The sequence below is a fragment of the Athene noctua genome, chromosome 1, assembly GCF_965140245.1.
Source record: "Athene noctua chromosome 1, bAthNoc1.hap1.1, whole genome shotgun sequence".
Lineage (NCBI taxonomy): Eukaryota > Metazoa > Chordata > Aves > Strigiformes > Strigidae > Athene > Athene noctua.
In genome coordinates, this window is record NC_134037.1 from 27,324,538 (window position 1) to 27,341,868 (window position 17,331).

Genomic DNA, 17,331 nt, shown 5'->3' on the forward strand with positions numbered 1-17,331 from the left:
AATAGAGAATAAATCTGTTTTCTTTTTTTGACTTCCACATGTGGACCTTTGCTTTGCTTATATTAAATCTGCCTTTGTTTTACCCACAAAGGGTTGGTCTATCTTATTTTCTTTCCCCTCTTTGCCCTGTTGAGAAAACAAGGGGAAAGGGGGGAAAAGTGATTGAGTGACTTGGTGGGTACCTGGAATTTAGCCAAGGTCAAACCACCACAGTTTCATATAAATGGAATATGCAGATACTTCTTTGATAAAATATTTATTCTGGTATAAAGTAATGAAAAAAATCAAAGAACTTCGTATTGGCCTAATGGATTTAAAAAATATTGAGTATAATAAGAATGATGTATAAGAAAAACTAAAATTAGTATCAGCAAGGCTAATATGATATGGCTAAAATTACTGAAAAATATTCTGAGTAATATTTGAAAAACAGAGTCTCAAAATACTGCCTGTGACTTGGTACTTACTGGTCATGCTGATGCTTTTTAGAGGATAGCACTGTAAAGGATGTCTATATATCCCATGGTTTGAGGCAGTTTTTTAAATCCTGCTGTATGTTTAATCTCATGAGTATTTTCACTCAACCTTTGCAAGGCAGTTCTGGTTCTGGACTTTGTCCAGCTAGTGAATTTGTTCCTCATACTTCTCCCACATCTAGGTGAGAGCTTCCAGAACAGAAGCCATATTCCTGGCATCTGCTGTTACATCTTAGAGTGCAGGCTTTGGGACATGTCCTAATGGCAACAGCTTCATTAACACCACTTAGGGTGCTACCATTCCTGCCAGGAAAATCTCCTGTAAATGGACCTAGTGGGGTGATTCATGGCCTTGTGTCCCCAGAAATTGTTCTCTTTATGATAGGTTTCATGCTGGCTGTTCTGGACTACCTACTGAAGTGCTGTCATCTATTTCTTAACTTTAAAAAAAGTGCCTTTTCAAGTCAGTACCTTTCTATGGCAAAAGGTACAACTTCATCTCAAGTTTAGGGTGTTTCCTGTTGTCCCAGGGACAGCAGCTGCTGTTCACACTCTTGTATGGGTTGCTGTTTGGAATACTGGAAACATGTGCCATGACAGTGATAGCAGGTGGTTGACTTTGCAGTTTGTCGTATTAGCAGCCAGGGTAGGTAAGATCCAGGAGATGAGTTCACCCACGTTTTTATATAAAATTGTCACTAAATTTCTGTTCAGTCAACAGATGAACAGATCAGTTCTTTTTCAGAACCTTCTTCAAGAAATAGTGGCCTAAGTATATGGAGAGTTTTTATTTTTGTCTGCATAGAATTAAGAAAAAAACCCTTCACTGTTACACACACACAGACACACAAAGATGGTGATTTTTTTGGTCCAGAGTCTATTTAGGAGGTCTTACATAAAGTCAGAACATATTTTTTTATTCTTGCTTTTAGGCAAGTAGGAATATGCTCAAGAGCTACCCATGCTGAAGAGTAAATAGGGATAAGCACAGAGAATAAAATCCCAAGTTATTTGAAGTACATCTATACCATCTCCATCTTTTTATTTAAAAGTCTATTGCATTCTTAGACTTGATGGTGGATAGAACTTTTTCTGGCTTAAGAGCATGAGGGGAACAGTACATAAACACTGTGTAAGAAGTAAAAGCATACAGTCAGTGCTTGAGACATACATACCTCACTGGTGAAGATACGTATGTATGCTATAACTTAACTCCAGTTACTGGTAGATAGCAATTCTTTTCTAAACTGTTACATTTAACACTGAGGTCATAACTCATGCCAGAAAACCAAACAATCCACTGGACTGCAGCTGATTACTCAGTGTAAAGTATTTTCCCTCTTGACATCAGAAACTACCAGGAGGAAAAGCAACTGCTGGTTAGATCCTCTCTTTTGGGGGAAATTTAACTCCTGGAAGAATAAACACCCTACATAAACCTACTGGTATCTGACATGACTCTACCGGCCAGAAATCTTTTAGTTGATGGAACTGCTTTCTAAATTATAGCCTCACAGCTCTTGAAAATTGTTGAAAATTAATCTAAACAAAAGACTTCCTAATCTCCATTTCATCAACATTTGACTTTTTTTTTTTAAATAATTTAACAAATACTACCATTCTTTTTTTACATTGAAATTAAACATTTTACGGATTAGTGGTGTGATCTTTCTAGAATTGAATTATGAGCTTACAAACAAACCTTGTACCGCATTGCTTAATAGATGTATTACTTCCTACTAGTATAAAAAATCAGAAGTGCTGAAAACAGTGGCTGTTGATCACACTACAGAAAATTTTTTTGAAAGATTGGTGTGCATGTATGATTAGGATCTTGAAGGACTATAAATTAATTTTTTTTAATTGTTTATTTTTTATTCTACATTTCATAATATTGCTGTTGCAGCTCAAAGCCTGAAAAGTATTGTTTGGTTGTTTACCATATTGTCTGGAGAGCAGTAAAGCTTTAACTCAGGTTGTTGACTATCATCAAGTGGATTGCAATCTTGTCAGCAGGGTATTTACTGAAGTTTATGGTCTTGTATCTTAACACAAACTTAACATAAATCCAGGTTTGACTTTTTTGGTCTGCAAACATGTTCAGTAGTATCTTCACCTGAAATTACACTCATTCCTGCATAGTTGGCAATCTTAAGAAGACTTCAACTATCCAAATTAACCTCATGGTGTTAATAGTTGTGCAAGCCCAGTATTTAACAGTTGGGGTGATGCAAAATGGTTCTTTCCCTCTTAAAATGGTTTTATCCCTACAGCCTGCACAATGGAAGTGTGTCTCTCTGTGTCAGTTGCTTCTGCCCAATGTGTGTCCCGTTGTGAGTAGTGTTAACTGAGCCACTGATGTCTGCAGTGAAGTATCTAAGGCAGATGTCATTTCCCATGAACCTTCCATGATGGATGGTAGCCACTGTTGCCAAAAATTGAATGGATGGCTGATGAGGGCTTAAAAATCAAACCGTTAATTTCACTGAAGCTACTCTACTTCAGGGCATAGCGTATCTCAGCTGTAGTTTTATGTTGCTGTGCTTTTAGTTGGTCATGTCAGCTGTCCAAAGAAATTGTTCACCTCATTGGTTCATTATGAAAGCAAAACTAGTATTTAATACCTGAACAGATGAAACAGATTCACTCTTAAGTCATGTTTAATTTTTTTAAAAATTTTTCACAGAAGGGCACAAACTATTTTTGTTAACCTTGCTGAAGCTGGGGGTTGGGGGAAAGAAGTTCATGTTGCTTAAAATTTCAGCAGAAAAAAAAATTAACTATGCCTGACTTCACCACAGATCATTTGGAAAGGTGAGTATACGTTGGGTGTTATTTGGTGCTAATGACAGAATTAATTTATGCCCTAGTTGGTCTTTAAAATGTTTCTGGTTGCGTATATGAGTTTTCCCCATAACACAGTGTTGCCCCGTGATCACCCTTTTCCCTCTTTCTCCTGTCTTGTGACTTCTTTGGGGTGAGGGAGTGTTTTTCCTTCACCCAAGCTTTCATTTATTATTGGAATCTAAACTATAAAGTAGCTTTCTCCTGCCCTTAGCATACCAATTCTTGAGAGTCACTTCTGTTACATTGGCAGTCTCTCCATCTGTGTCTCCTCAGGTTTCACATTGTATGGTCTAGAGGTAAAGCTTTCCTAGTAAAAGGCAGTTGAGAACTGGGCTGCTTCCCTTCCTGAGTGATACTGACTGGGAAGCCAACACCTAATTTGTACCTGTTGGAAAGGCTTGGGCTTCCCATCAGAATGGCAACCTCTGCTGCCCGTGCTCACCGAAATGATAATCATGTTTGTTGGCTTTTTTTTCATGTCACATTAACTCAAATATTTTTGATTGCAGTCAAAGGGGTGAGAAGGAGCATCTCCTCTCCCCTTAATCTTTGTATGTCCTACCAGAAAAAATCAGTCTCTAGTTTTGCTAATGATCACAGCCAGACGTTGTGAAAGCTGTCACTTGCTACAGAGTTTTGTTTCCCCTAGGTTGATTTTTTTTTTTTTTTTTTTTTTACTGTAGTTCTTAGCTATTGTGGTTGCATGTGGAAAACTGACAGAAAGTTGTAAACTGTGACATTATTAGTCTGAAAAATCTGAAGCTATTCATCATCCTTAATCTTGCCAACAGAAGTTCTGGAGGTTTCTGTGTCTGTGGTTACAGGATTTCTCCTTTTTTCTCATCTTTGGCAGTGAAGGAAAGCTGATGTTCAGGCACCTGTCATGTAATCTTGTTTTTCTTTCTTCTTACAGCCTGCTTTGTTTTTTCATCTTTCCCCATAGTAGTATTGATTTAGATAAGATGGGTGCATTTTTCACATCCTTCTAGGACCAACGCAGAGGTACTATATTTGGTCAGGAAATTACAGTCAAAACTGAGTTTGCAGCCAGAGGAAACTGGAAAAGTATCAGTATCAAAGGACTGATAAGAGGAGAAAGGCCAGCCAGAAAATAAGTAACAGCTTTGAATAATTGCAGTTTAAAACTACTGAATAGTAATCATTCATTACAATTACCAATTATTTTCAGCTATGAGCCACATTACTTGAGTAGAATAAATTAATGTAGAATAATTTATAGATTGTTTCTAAAAACAGCCTTAAAATTTTGAATCCTCATTTACAACCTTTCTAGATAAAAGCAGAGTGCAATTAACCTGACTGTTGAATATTCTCATGCTACGCATGGCTCTGTTTTTCGGCTCATGTACTAGTAGGACTGAAGATTGTTACTTCTGAAATACAGCTGTGAAGATCAAAAGTGAGTATATGAGTTCTGAACCAATTTCAGAACCATCTGATGGACTTGCAAAAGCCAGAGAAAAAAGGGATTGGAAGAGTACAAAACAGGTAGTATAATAATCTTGTGCTCTCCCTTATGCTTTATTTACACATACATGCATGCATTACTTTCCCCTGCCGCCTTCCCATTCCCCAAAAAGTCCTTTATCCCTGGTATATTGGCCAAACCACATAGGGTAAGTAATGAGTACTGAAGGTGAAGGTCTTATTTTACTCCATCACAACATATGTCTGAGTTTGAGAGTACACTGAATCTTAATTCTTTATTCTTTCAGAACTTCAGTCAGCTTTAAGGCATAAGAGGAGAATTTGGACTAAGTAATACAGAATTCAAAAGTGATATTTATAGATTGAAATCCTTTCTTGAAAAATATCTGAGGCCTGAGTTCTTGACCCAAAGACAAAATAAGATCTAGTGTACTGAGGCAGGAATTTAACAAGTCACAAATGTAAAAGTATTTCTATCAAGTCAGTTCTTAGCATGAATGCACTTTATTCTTGAGAACTGGCCTGGAAAAACATATTTTATGGTCACATTTCAATTCATTTGTCACTTACGAAAAACAACTCATGATATTCTCAGGGACACAAAATTTTAGTTCACTTTCTTGAAAAGCAGGGTGTACAAAACAGGACTATTCTCTTATTGTCCTTCAGCTCCAAGAAACACCTGCTCAGACTTAGAAGAAAGAAAGAATACGTTTTGAGGTTGGATGCCTCTTTTGTGGTATAGGTCAGTTAACATACAGGAAGTATCACATCATATTTTAAGTACTGGGAAGGTGTACAAATACTGTTTCCTTTGAGCTACTGAAAGGCATGTTTTATATTTCAGATGACTTATTAAAATCTTGTTGGCACACTGTAAAGAAATGCTTAATGCAACTGTGCTCCTAAGAAATACATAAAGGAAAGCTGAAGCTGTAGTTTGTGATACAACCTGTATTCCAGACCTAAAAAATAATTAAAAAAGAAGCATGTTCTGATTTAGAGTATAGATATACAGCTCTTCAAGATTCAGAGGTTAATGATAAATAAAAAGGCCAGTTAATACCACCTTTTCCAGTGTTTTATTAATAATAATCTTGCTACAAATTTGCATTCGAACTCATAACGATGCTCACCAGATGTCTTTTTGCTGCTCAGAAAAAAAAAAAAAAAAGCTAACTCGAGAATTTTTGCAATAAAAGCAACATGTAAAATAAAACAGACACAAAGAGCATAGAAGAAAAACTGCATAGCAAGTGAAGGAAGCAATTAACTTGAAATATGTACAACTGAAAATTAAAACATAGTTTGGCTAAGTTTTCTCCTTGGTAACTGTAATTAAAGAGGACTGCTTGTCTTACTGAAGCAATAAAACAAAATGTTGTCTGTTTAGGAAATGAACTCTAACTTGCAAAAATATACAGTTCTGAATTAAGATTAAATAATAGTTTGGAAGAAATTAAATTTATTTGAATTTCTACCTTTTGTATGCATCCTCTGCGTTCTTGAGTCTTTGAATCACTTTGAGGTACACTGACATTTGCCCAGAATACTCAGTGTTCCATCTTGTATGCTACGTTTTGTAGCACAAAAGCTACAATTCAAAAGCTTACTGCAGGGTAATGTCAGGGCATGCTGCAGGTTTCCTAATTTGTGTGGATCCAGTATTTTCACTCAAGGTATTAAGGAACTGTTAACAAACATTTTTGCTCTGAAGCTAAAGAAGCCAGCTGCAGGATCTCGAGGTGCTTTGGCCTTGGTTTATAGTAATGGGTTTTTTTAACCCAACTTTGGCAAAAGTGGTGGCCTGATTAGTAGTACTTTGATGACATTTCATTTATAAAAAATTGTAAGGATGGGTATTATTCTGCACGTTCTGAACAGGCAGATCAGGATCTGACTTTGGAGCTAGTAGTATACAAGGGCCCCAAGAACCTAGTGTAATTCTTTTGTGTGGATTTAACTCCAGACTTTTACCCAAAGAGATTTATTCTGATGGCAGTGAGGTTTGGCTTGAGATACTGAAGGAGAACATCATGACCATGCAAAAGCATACATATTTGACATAGATGAGTTTTCAGCCCAGAAAGATTGGATAGAGAAAAGTAAAAGCTTGCTTTTAAGCCATGTCTGATGCCTTCCTAGGCTGTAACATCCCAGGATCCTTTAATGTTCAGGAGTTTATGCAAATCCAACAACATGTATTAAGACAATATGAGCTACGTCTTCACAATTGTATAATGTGGTCCCATGTCGGATTTCTGTCACCTGACCCTACCTGTACTCCTCTGCTCAGTAGAGTGCCTAATATTGCCTCCTGCCATGAGAACCCTTACTCAATGTCTTACTAGATGTCTTTTTGAGTGTATATACTCACAATTTTGAGGTTCTATTATTTAATACTGATTATATTAATTATATTATATATTTTTTTAATATATATATCATTGCATTGTTGTTATTTTTGCTCAAATTCTTTGTGTATAAGTGTCAAATATAGAATTGTAACTGTGAAGTTCTTGGAACTTCCAAGAGCAATTAAGTGTGACTGTTTTTTTTGAGTTGAAAGTAATGCAGTACAAAGTCTTTTGGCTAAGAATACAACAAATTTTGATTACAGGTAAGTGCATATTCTCTTCAGTTGCCAGGCTAGCAGTAGGCTAAGGCATCACCAGTAAGAATTGCAGGCAGCCAGTTAAAATTTGGAAATTTACATTTCCAAAAGTCCTGCATAGAATTTCTCTCAAATAAATACTTCAATATAAAAGTGTCATCCTTTCCTCATTTGAAGTGTTTTTCCATTCTATTATGGATTGGGTTTACATGTTATCATTGTATAAAATTTCAGTTCTGAAATATTGTATCGGTTACATAACGTTGTCTGAGTGCATGTTTGTCATGAATTTAAAAATTTATTGAATATGCTACATGTTGCTTCTGAAGGCTTAAATAGTATCTGAGTATTAGGTTTTTCAAATTTACCCAACCACAAAATGAAATTACCATGTCTATGTTGAAAAGACTACTGCTTATGTTATCTTTAATATCTGGCTTGTCAGTGGTATCTAAATTGTGTTTTAGACAAGGATTGTTTATATTAATGAACAGTCATGGTGCACACTATTAGTCTAGTCTGTAGTCTACAGAGATAATTCCAAGAAACTCCATTCTTAAATGTGACAAATTGCTTGAACACTTAAGGGAGAACAGCTCTGTACTGATAAAATAGGACAGATGGAGTTACATCAGAGTATATCTCTTCTGTTCTGTGATTCATTACTGGGTAAAATGAGTTGTCCTCAAGTCTTTTTTGGCCTGTGCTACCAGCTGTAATCCAATTCAAAATATTTTTGTGGTCTCAGCTCAGTACATTACTAAAAGGAAAATTAATTTTAGCAGAGACTTTGGGAGCTTACCGCTTGTGGTTGTGGTAATATCGGGGGGGGGGGGGGGGGGGGGGAGTGGCAGAGGCAAGAAATGGGAATTATTATTTCTTATGGAGCAGTAGTTATCTAGAGAAATAGTTTTAAATTCATATATTGATTTTGAAAATTAGGAAGAATTGTTTAAAATAATTGTATAAAAGTCAGGTGATCTACTTTTTCTACAAAATTAAAATGCTTATGTGTATGTACTTGTGCATGTCTATGTAGCTACAAGTAATTCTAGCTAAGGTTTTCAAAACCTCATCACATGTATTTTTGATGACCATTATGTTCACTTCTGTATTTCTCTGATACTGCTAAAATTCATGTCCTGTGCTATCTTTTGTGTATGCTGGAAGCTTTCATGGTCATTGCTGATGAACAAAGGATACTTCTTCCTCTTCTGACTTCTATAATACTAATTCTTAAAAGGGTTATTTAAAGTCTTCATGGGGCAAACACTCCTACTTTGCACATAAGCTATAGGGGGATTTTGCAGGGGAAGGTAGGGGTGCTTTTTAAGGTATCTTAGAATTGCTGGTTTAAGGATTGCTGCACTCTTTGAGCATACCTTGTGTGTTATATTACTCGAACAACTTTTATTTGCAAGAAAAGAATGTTTACTTAAAAACCTGGACTTAAAGTACTGAAGTTATGCCCCAAAAAAAGACAAAAACAAACAAAAGGCTACACTATCAAAATAAAATTATTAAATTTATACTTTACAATAAATATACTCTTGTTTATGCATCACTCAGCCAGTTTCTGCCTTTCTTTTGGAAGAAGCTGGAATAATTTTAAATTACAGGTTTTCTTTGTTGAAGGTAAGCTGCCTTTTCCTTTCCACCTGATCAAAAGGAAAAGGCAGAACACAAATACTATCCTTTTTTCTGTGACATCCCAGACTGGAAGTCATTTACTTTTTATTTTTACTAATGAAAATTTATGTTCCTGTTTTCTGCTATATTGGATGCTTTGATACCAGATGTGATGAAGGGTTTTCCTTTCTTCCTTGTACTCAAAGTTTAATATTTCTAGTATATGTGTTAATTAGTACAGCCTCTTCCCCAGGTGGTACTGTAATTATGAAGTAGTTCAGTCCTTTTAATAGAACAGTTTCTAATTTAAGGTTTTTTTCAAAGGGGAAAACTCTTCAGATTTTTGATATTTTGTTGTCTCTTTCACATCTCTAGCCAACAAGGACACTGGTTATGACAAGTATGTCTATTAAATGTTTTGACTATTTAGTCAGCACACTGTTTAAACTTGAAAGCTGATAATCTTCTTATGCCTATACAAAATTAAATTTGTCTTTCAGCTGTATGGTAAAACACTTCATTCTTTATTGTAGCTAGAAACACGTACATACGTGTATGTGTCATTGCTATCTATAGTGTGTGTGTATGTTTGTGTTGCTGTGGTGCAAACTGAAGTAGTGCCATAGGTGAGCTCAACAGGTCTTCAGATCAATGAAACTAAAATCTTAAGCAAGTTTTGAATTTTTCTGAAGGAAGTGTAAAAAGGAATTTTATGTAGTAAATGGTTCAGACTTTCAGCCCAAGGCTTAGCTTTTTTCCCCATACATTTTAATTATTTCTATTTTAAAAGTCATAATCTGACACATCAGTTCAAAATGTTTTCTGTCATAAATAGTTGCTGAAGAAATATCAGTTGTAGGCTTTTTAGCCACTTAGTTTCAAAACATTAGAAGCAGCTGCCACTGCGTGTTTTGGGGAAGAGTTAATAATTTTCTGGCATGCTCTTATCATTCTCTTAAAAGTCTTACAGCATAAAGAACATCCAACAAAAACACAGTTTCATATTTTATACTACACTTGCTTACAGGTTTTTTTAATTGTTTTTGAAAACTCAGGATATTTCTACTACCCACAAATTTGTTTCAGGTTTGAAGTAATTAAATCTTGACAGTTACATAGATAAAAGTACTCAGAAACAGCACTTAGTGTCTATCCTAGAAGTTCTTTGTGAATGGCTGTCAATAGCTATTAACAAGTATACTAATATATGTCCGAAACATAAAAAGGAATTAGTACTTTTCTTGTCTTTAATATGACTGGATGTTAGTAACACTATAAAATGCACTTTGCAAGTCATGAAATACAGGATCACTGTGGGGGAGGTAAAGATAATAGCTACAGTGCAGATAGAAGTAGTGGAAAACAGAGGCTATGATCTGCCTAAAAGACATCAAATCCTGGTAGAGCTGGGAAAAAGTTCTTTTGTTGAAAGAGGATATTAATACATTATTTCTTTTATGTTGCTTGTATGTTGATTTTTCCCACTAGCCAATTAATATTTAATTAAACAAAAATATCTGGTGATAATAATTGCTCTTCAGAACTTCTACATCAAGATTGTGCTTTTGGCTCTCTACATTTATATGCCTTTAACAATCTGCAAATGGGTGAAGGTAAAGGTTCTGCATCTGAAAGAACTAAAGAACATAAAATAGTCCTCCAAAGTACAACCCAATGGCCAAAAGCCAATTTTACTACCGACTAGCTACAGCCTTAGAAGCGGTTCATTAGAATTTAAATTCTAAAGATCGTGAGTTCAGTTGTTTCATAGCATTGGGTTTTGAAGTTATCTTAAATGCTACTTACTGATTAACAGCCAGCAGATACCTGGTTTTGTGAATCAGTGAAATTTTGTTGTAAACTTGGATCTGTTGGTTTTTGCATCTGACTGAAGTATAAACTGGTGAGTTTTCACTGTAATTTACAAGATATCTTAGAGTCAATTCTTGTACAACAGGACTTTTTCCTCTCATTGTAAGGAATTTTGTGTAGACACAAGAAAGAACTAAGACAAGGTTCAGATAGAGCATGGAAGTGCATCCCCTGAGCATACAGGCTAGGCAGGGCCATGCCCTATGGGTTGCAGTGTTGCAAAAACATTCACTTGTAGGCTATGTCATGGTAAAACTCATAAAATCAAAAGGGAATAGTAAATATTCTAGTAACATTCAAAGCCTTGTAGCCAAGGCCAGAATTCACACTGGAGTGAGGGTCGGTGGTTTGATTTTTTTTTTTTTTTTTTTAAATGTCTCTGCATACAATACCACCTGTTAATTGTAAAGTTAATTTGCTACACTGTTTTAACTATTCATGTATTTGTTTGAAACTTCTTTAAAAATAGATTGCTGCGTTCTCTGTGAAAAAGTTTTTGCAATTTTGTTAGAGTTCCTCCAAGTAGTGTTTGTTTTAGCTGGGGTGTTTTGGAAGTTTTAACTGAGTTATATTCTTTGGAGTGAAATGTAGTGAGAATGAGGTAACCCCAGAGGCTTCTGGAGATGTTCTGAGTGTGCTCGCATTATGTCAGTGATTAACTTAAATGTTTTAACTGAGAGGATCACCCCTGTGATAGGTGTGACCGTGTTCAAGGTTGTCTTTAATTGTTTTATCTTGTGTAGCATGCCATGGGCATTTTAAAGTCAGCCAGAGGGAGCAGGGAGGACACTGGAACTGGGCTTTAATTTAAAGATCATTAATGATCATTTATGATAATTATTTGTAAAAACAATTGTTAATAAGAACAGCAAATTGTTCTCATGCAGCAGCTTTTCTCTACTGATACCAAGATCTCACTGTTTTTATGATGGTATATTTATGTGCTTCAGCGTAGCTGTGTAGAGAGCTCAAATTAGATTTCCAGTTATAGGAGGCCATTCTGGATTTTATATTAAATTTCGTATATTTAATTATAATTGTATTTAAGGATAAGTGAATTTTTACCTGAAACATTGGCTCAGATGTATAGGGAGCAAGCCAGAACTTTAGGACTTTTATCTAAATTTATCTAAATTTAGACACAGTATTTTATTCAGATGCTGAAAATCTGATGCTTCTAGTAAAAATCTTTCAAGAGTTCTGTGTCTAAATGTTTACATTTTCTGGTAATACGTTTTTGATAGTACTACAAAGGCAACCAAGAATGAGGCTCTGTTGTAATAGGCATTATACACAAACAACGTTAGCTAATTCCTGACTCAAAAGCTTCTATTTAAACAGACAAGATAGATGTGGGGGAGAAAAGAGCTTTGATGTGCAAGTAGATATGGTTGTGTGATTACAGAAAAAGCTGTGTTTGGACTCAGTGAGAAGGCTAATGAATTTACTGCTAGCAAATGGGTAGAGGCTCAGTGAGAAAAGGGTAATAAATTATTAATGAGGAAAGAAATAAGGTGAGTTTGTGTTGTGTGTATATGCTTTTATAATTCTGCATATCCATTCAACATTGTATGGGGTTTTTTCCTTTTCTTTTAAGGAAGCAAAATACAGTAATTCAGGTGGTGAATAAACTTGGAGACTTTTTCTCAGATGATATATGTGAAACAACAAGTCATGTAGTTACAGGTACTCGTCGTACCTTGAATGTTGTGCTGGGAATTGCTCATGGGTGTTGAATTGTTTCTTATGAGTGGGTAAGAACTATTTTTTAATTTTGCTAAAAAATAAATTAAACTTATTTTGTATAGCTGAAATATCAACCATATAACCGTGTTTGTGTCCATGCTATTTACTATGATGCAATGTTCAGATATTCAGGCTTACCTAGAGTTAGTTCAATTAGAGGAAGTTTGTCTCTGTAAAGCTCTGTTATCATGACTTACAGTCTACTTCATCTAACCTAGGTATTCCTGTATTGTACCACAGTTTGTATTTTAGAAATGCCTGAAGTCTTATCTCATGGATGAGAAATTCATGTCACATGCATTATTTTTGGACAGATTAAAGGATAAACAAACCATTTCTGCTCAAAATTAGCTAAGTCACGTTATTCAGTTTGAATTCTTTATGTCTTGATTTAATAAATTTCTGTTGTGTTCTGAAACATGTATTGTGTTCAGCATTGGTAAATACGAAGGGGAATTATTAGATGTTTTGCTGCATAGTGGAAAAACTGTAAAATAGGAAACAAATTAAGGAAAGCTATTTGTAGTTAAGTAGTTTGGAGACTTTGTAATTTACAGAAATGGTTGCCAGGCATACAGATCAAATAACCACTATATGTCCTCAAAATTTCTTGTAGACTACCATGTACAGTTACCAGACTGTTACCATAAAGACAAGATAATCATGACTTGCTGTGCTGGGTCTATGTGGTATGGAGTTAATTTTCTTCATTGCAGGCTGTATGGTGCTGTGTTTTAGACTGGTGACCAAAACAGCACTGGTAACACACCAGCGTTTCAGTTGTTGCTGAGCAGTGCTTACACAGCGTCAAGGTGTACTCTTTCTCACGCTGCCCTGCCAGTGAGTAGGCTGGGGATACACAAGGAGCCAAGACAGCTGACCCCAGCTGATCAAAGAAATTTTTTCACACCATATGACATCACTCTCAGATATAAAACTGGGTAAGAGTTTTTCCCAAAGCAGCCATTTCTTGTAGACTGGCTGAGCATTGTTCTGCTGGTGGGAATGATTACTTCTACATCACTTGGAGTTTTTTAAACATTTTTCCCCTTCACTTATTGTCTTCATCTTAACCCACAAGGTGGTTGTTTTCTTGCTTTTGCCCATCCAATTCTCTTCGCCATCTCGCTGAGGTGGGGACTGAACAGTGGCTAGGTGGGGACCTTACCTGTCAGCCCAGAGTTAAACCACCTCAATTGCTCACTGCTGTAATAAAGATTAACCATTCAATCTGACATTGCAGATGACAGGTTCTTAACTTTCCTTATGTTTCCAGAGCTATAAAACATAGCTGTTGGAATTTATATGGAAATAGCTCTTCATCTTATACAGAAAATGTTTGCAGAATAACTTTAAATTCCTTAGTTTCCTTTTCCTTGTAGATACTTTAAAATCTAGCTGTTGGGCTGAAAAGAAAATAAACTCCCGTGCCTTTTTGTTTTCAAGACGTCTGGGACTTACCAATGTGAAACTTGTCCTACATGATATACATGCAGCTATCTGAAGAAGCTGTTATGGCATACTTTGAGGTTTTCAGAAGTTCTTGGTGATTGGAATAAGGGAGTTTGCATCTCTGGTCACCTTAACAATCCAATAATGTGCCTTTGTGGAAAAAAAGGCCGGTAGCATCCTTGGATGTATGAAGAGGAACACATCTGAGCAAGAGGTTTGAACAAGACAATCTCCACAGGTCCATTCCAGCCTCAGCTATTACATGATTCTGTGCGTCTATGAATAATATATATTGAAACATCTGTCCCTTTAGCTTAGTATGGAGTTTTAAACAAGTAACAACATATTTGCTATGTTACTTTCTGATAACAGGGTGGTCCAACATGAAAGCTGTATTTCCTTGAGAAAAAGCTGCAAATAACTACTAAAGGTGTAGATAAGTACTACAAAAATGCAGTAAAATACTTTCCTATCTTTGTACGTAGTATACAACAGTATTTGGATAATCAGTATTCTGGCAATTGCTGTCCTGGAATTTTTCATTACCTATTTTATGCATTGCACTTCTGTGAACCAACACATGCTGAAAACATCAACACATGCTTTTCATAGATCAGTATTTACTAGTAGCAATGCCAAATTTTCTTCTGCTGTTTTACATTCTACCATTTAGACTCATCACAGGATCATCTATATCCCTCATATAATACCAATATGTTAAATGGAATTGTTCCAAGGATTATTTTGTTCCTGTAAATATTATTGGATGAAGTGCTGAAGCTGTCTTCACTCATTTTACTGAACTGCTATTTAGACAAAAGTTTTAAAGTTACTGTGAGCGCTGCATGAGAAGGAATTAGAGAAAAACTTCAGAATTCAGTTCTCCAAATCACATTTGTTCAATCTTAGAGTATCTGCTTATCTGTGAATATTGCTACTTTAAATTTTTTTAGAACTGTGCTTAAATCTTTCACTGAGGCTGGGTACAACTTTGTCCATAAATGTTTAATCCTACAAGTAATTAAGTAATTTATTTCACTGAAAGAAAATACTGCCTTGAACTTTTTTTTTTTAAAAATATTTCTTAATCTGATTAAATCTATGCATTTTATCATGTTAGAGCATTATTGTCTTACTTCTAATTGTGTCACTGGCATAATTATGCCATCTTTTTACCCAAATTCATTAACTGAATACTTTAACTGGAGAAAAGAAAGCTGAAGCTTTACTTAACAATCATGAGGAATTCTGTAGAAAATTAATCAGGAGAATTTCATTTAACCAAAATAACCTTTTCCTCTTATTAATGCTACAATACTGAATCCTTTAAATGCCTTTCTATCCTGTAGTCAGTCCAAGTATAAGTACTTTCATGGACAAAATGCTTCAATTAAAATAGGTCAGGAGAAATCAATAGTACCTTTTAAACAAGGTATTTTATACTGTGATGGTTGTCTTTTGGAAAATGTTTCTCAATGTTTTAAGGAGCTGAAATATTATTTACCTCTGCCTCTTGACTTGTAACATGGAGAGATAATTTCTTCTTCTGAGAAAAACTTAAAATGATCTTTTAAAGATGAATGTTAGAGAAATATCAGCTTTACCATTAGACATTTAATCTTCATAGCACTCCATTTACCTATTTCAAGATGAGTTATTCAAGTACAAATACCCTATTATCATTCAGTGTGCTGGCAGGTAAGGGGCCTTAAATAATGACTAGTCAAACAGTGTGTTTTCAGACCCTTGAGAACTTAATGTTTGATGTAAATTTTCCTGTATAGTGTGCACATAGCTGATATGAATATGCAAAGGAAAACTTTGCACCAAGGGGCTTACCTTATAGCTGCATAACCTAGAGGACACTTGTTGGAGCTCAGTGCCATACAGGTTGCCTGCTACTGAATTAGATAAAATGGTCCATACTTGAGGACAAAGTAACAGAAGGTTGATCAGCTTAATTCTAGAGTCTAAGGCCAAGCAAAACATTCTTTAAGGTTGTAAGTCCACATAAAAGCTAGGCTTTTTCCACTCTCCTCTTCCATCCCTGTTTCTTACTTTCTTGAGTCCTTCATGACCAGCAAGATGGCATTCTACTAGAATCTGATATATTCTTAGTATCTCGGTGTTATCAGCTGTATTTTCCTAACTTCTGATACTCCTATATCCAGCATTCATGCTTGATCCATACTGTACTACTTTATCATTAGATTTCAAGCTCAATCTCCTGTAACTGCACATTTGAAAAGTTCTAGATACTCTTTGTTCTCTATATAAACAGTTATGTATTTCAGCTTTTCTTAGTCCTTTTCCACATTCTAAGAAATTGTTGAATATGAAGATATTACAAACTTAACAAGAAAAATTAGCTTACTCAAGAATAATATTGCAAATCATAACTTGATTTTGTCCTACATTAATTTCAAGCATTTTTTCAGTGTTGCTATGATACTGGTTGAAATTTGTCTCTGCCAGTCAGAAGCAAACTTTCAGTGACTTAGAATGGAGAGCTCTTGCCTTTGTGTTCATGAAAACTGAATGTTTTAGTGAGTGGTGACCTAATTATTTACTGCAGGACCTGTTCATGAACTCTGTATCTAATTTTCTTTTTATCTAGGAATGTAGATATGATGTCTTTGTACTCAATTCCAGAACCATGATAGACAAGCATTAATCCATCTTTTGTTAAGATAAACAAAATTCATTTCTAAACAAAATTCTGTAAATACTGCAAGGATTAATAGAAGTTGTTACTGTAAAATTGGCATGGAAAATGAAATGGGATTACTTAATCATAATTAATCTTTTGGGTTTGTGTTTTAATCTGTTTGGGTTGTTTGCCAGTTACTTGTGGTACAAACATCATTTTGGTCCTGTAAAGACATGATGTACACATACAGGATGGTACATCTGTTCCTGCTCAAGATTATTTACAAAGAAATTATTTTCATGCAGCACGTCTCCAGGAATTGTATTAGGAGTTACAATTTTCTTGGTTCAGTTAAAGTTGATTTATACTGTGATTAAGAGATAAATGACTTGGATTAACAAGTTTCTATTATTTGCAGTAAATATATACAGCTATAAGTATAAAGCTAACAGATCTCAATATTCTTATTGTAAATTGTAAAAAATATATACATGTACTACCTTAAAATTTATAACTTAAATTCCTAAATTGCAATCTTTATGTTTTTAAGCAGTTACTATACTTTTCTTGGCTAAATACAGCAATACTTTTAAGGT

General features: G+C 35.1%; 1 protein-coding gene across 1 annotated transcript in view; it reads left to right on the forward strand.

Annotated features, from left to right (window-relative positions):
• The window catches only part of MCPH1 (microcephalin 1), a 132,419-nt gene that overhangs the window by 31,046 nt on the left and 84,042 nt on the right, over positions 1 to 17,331 (forward strand). The window contains 3 exon segments of the mRNA XM_074895734.1: positions 9,391 to 9,419; positions 11,401 to 11,409; positions 12,485 to 12,641. Of these exon segments, the coding sequence (XP_074751835.1) occupies positions 9,391 to 9,419; positions 11,401 to 11,409; positions 12,485 to 12,641 (195 nt within the window).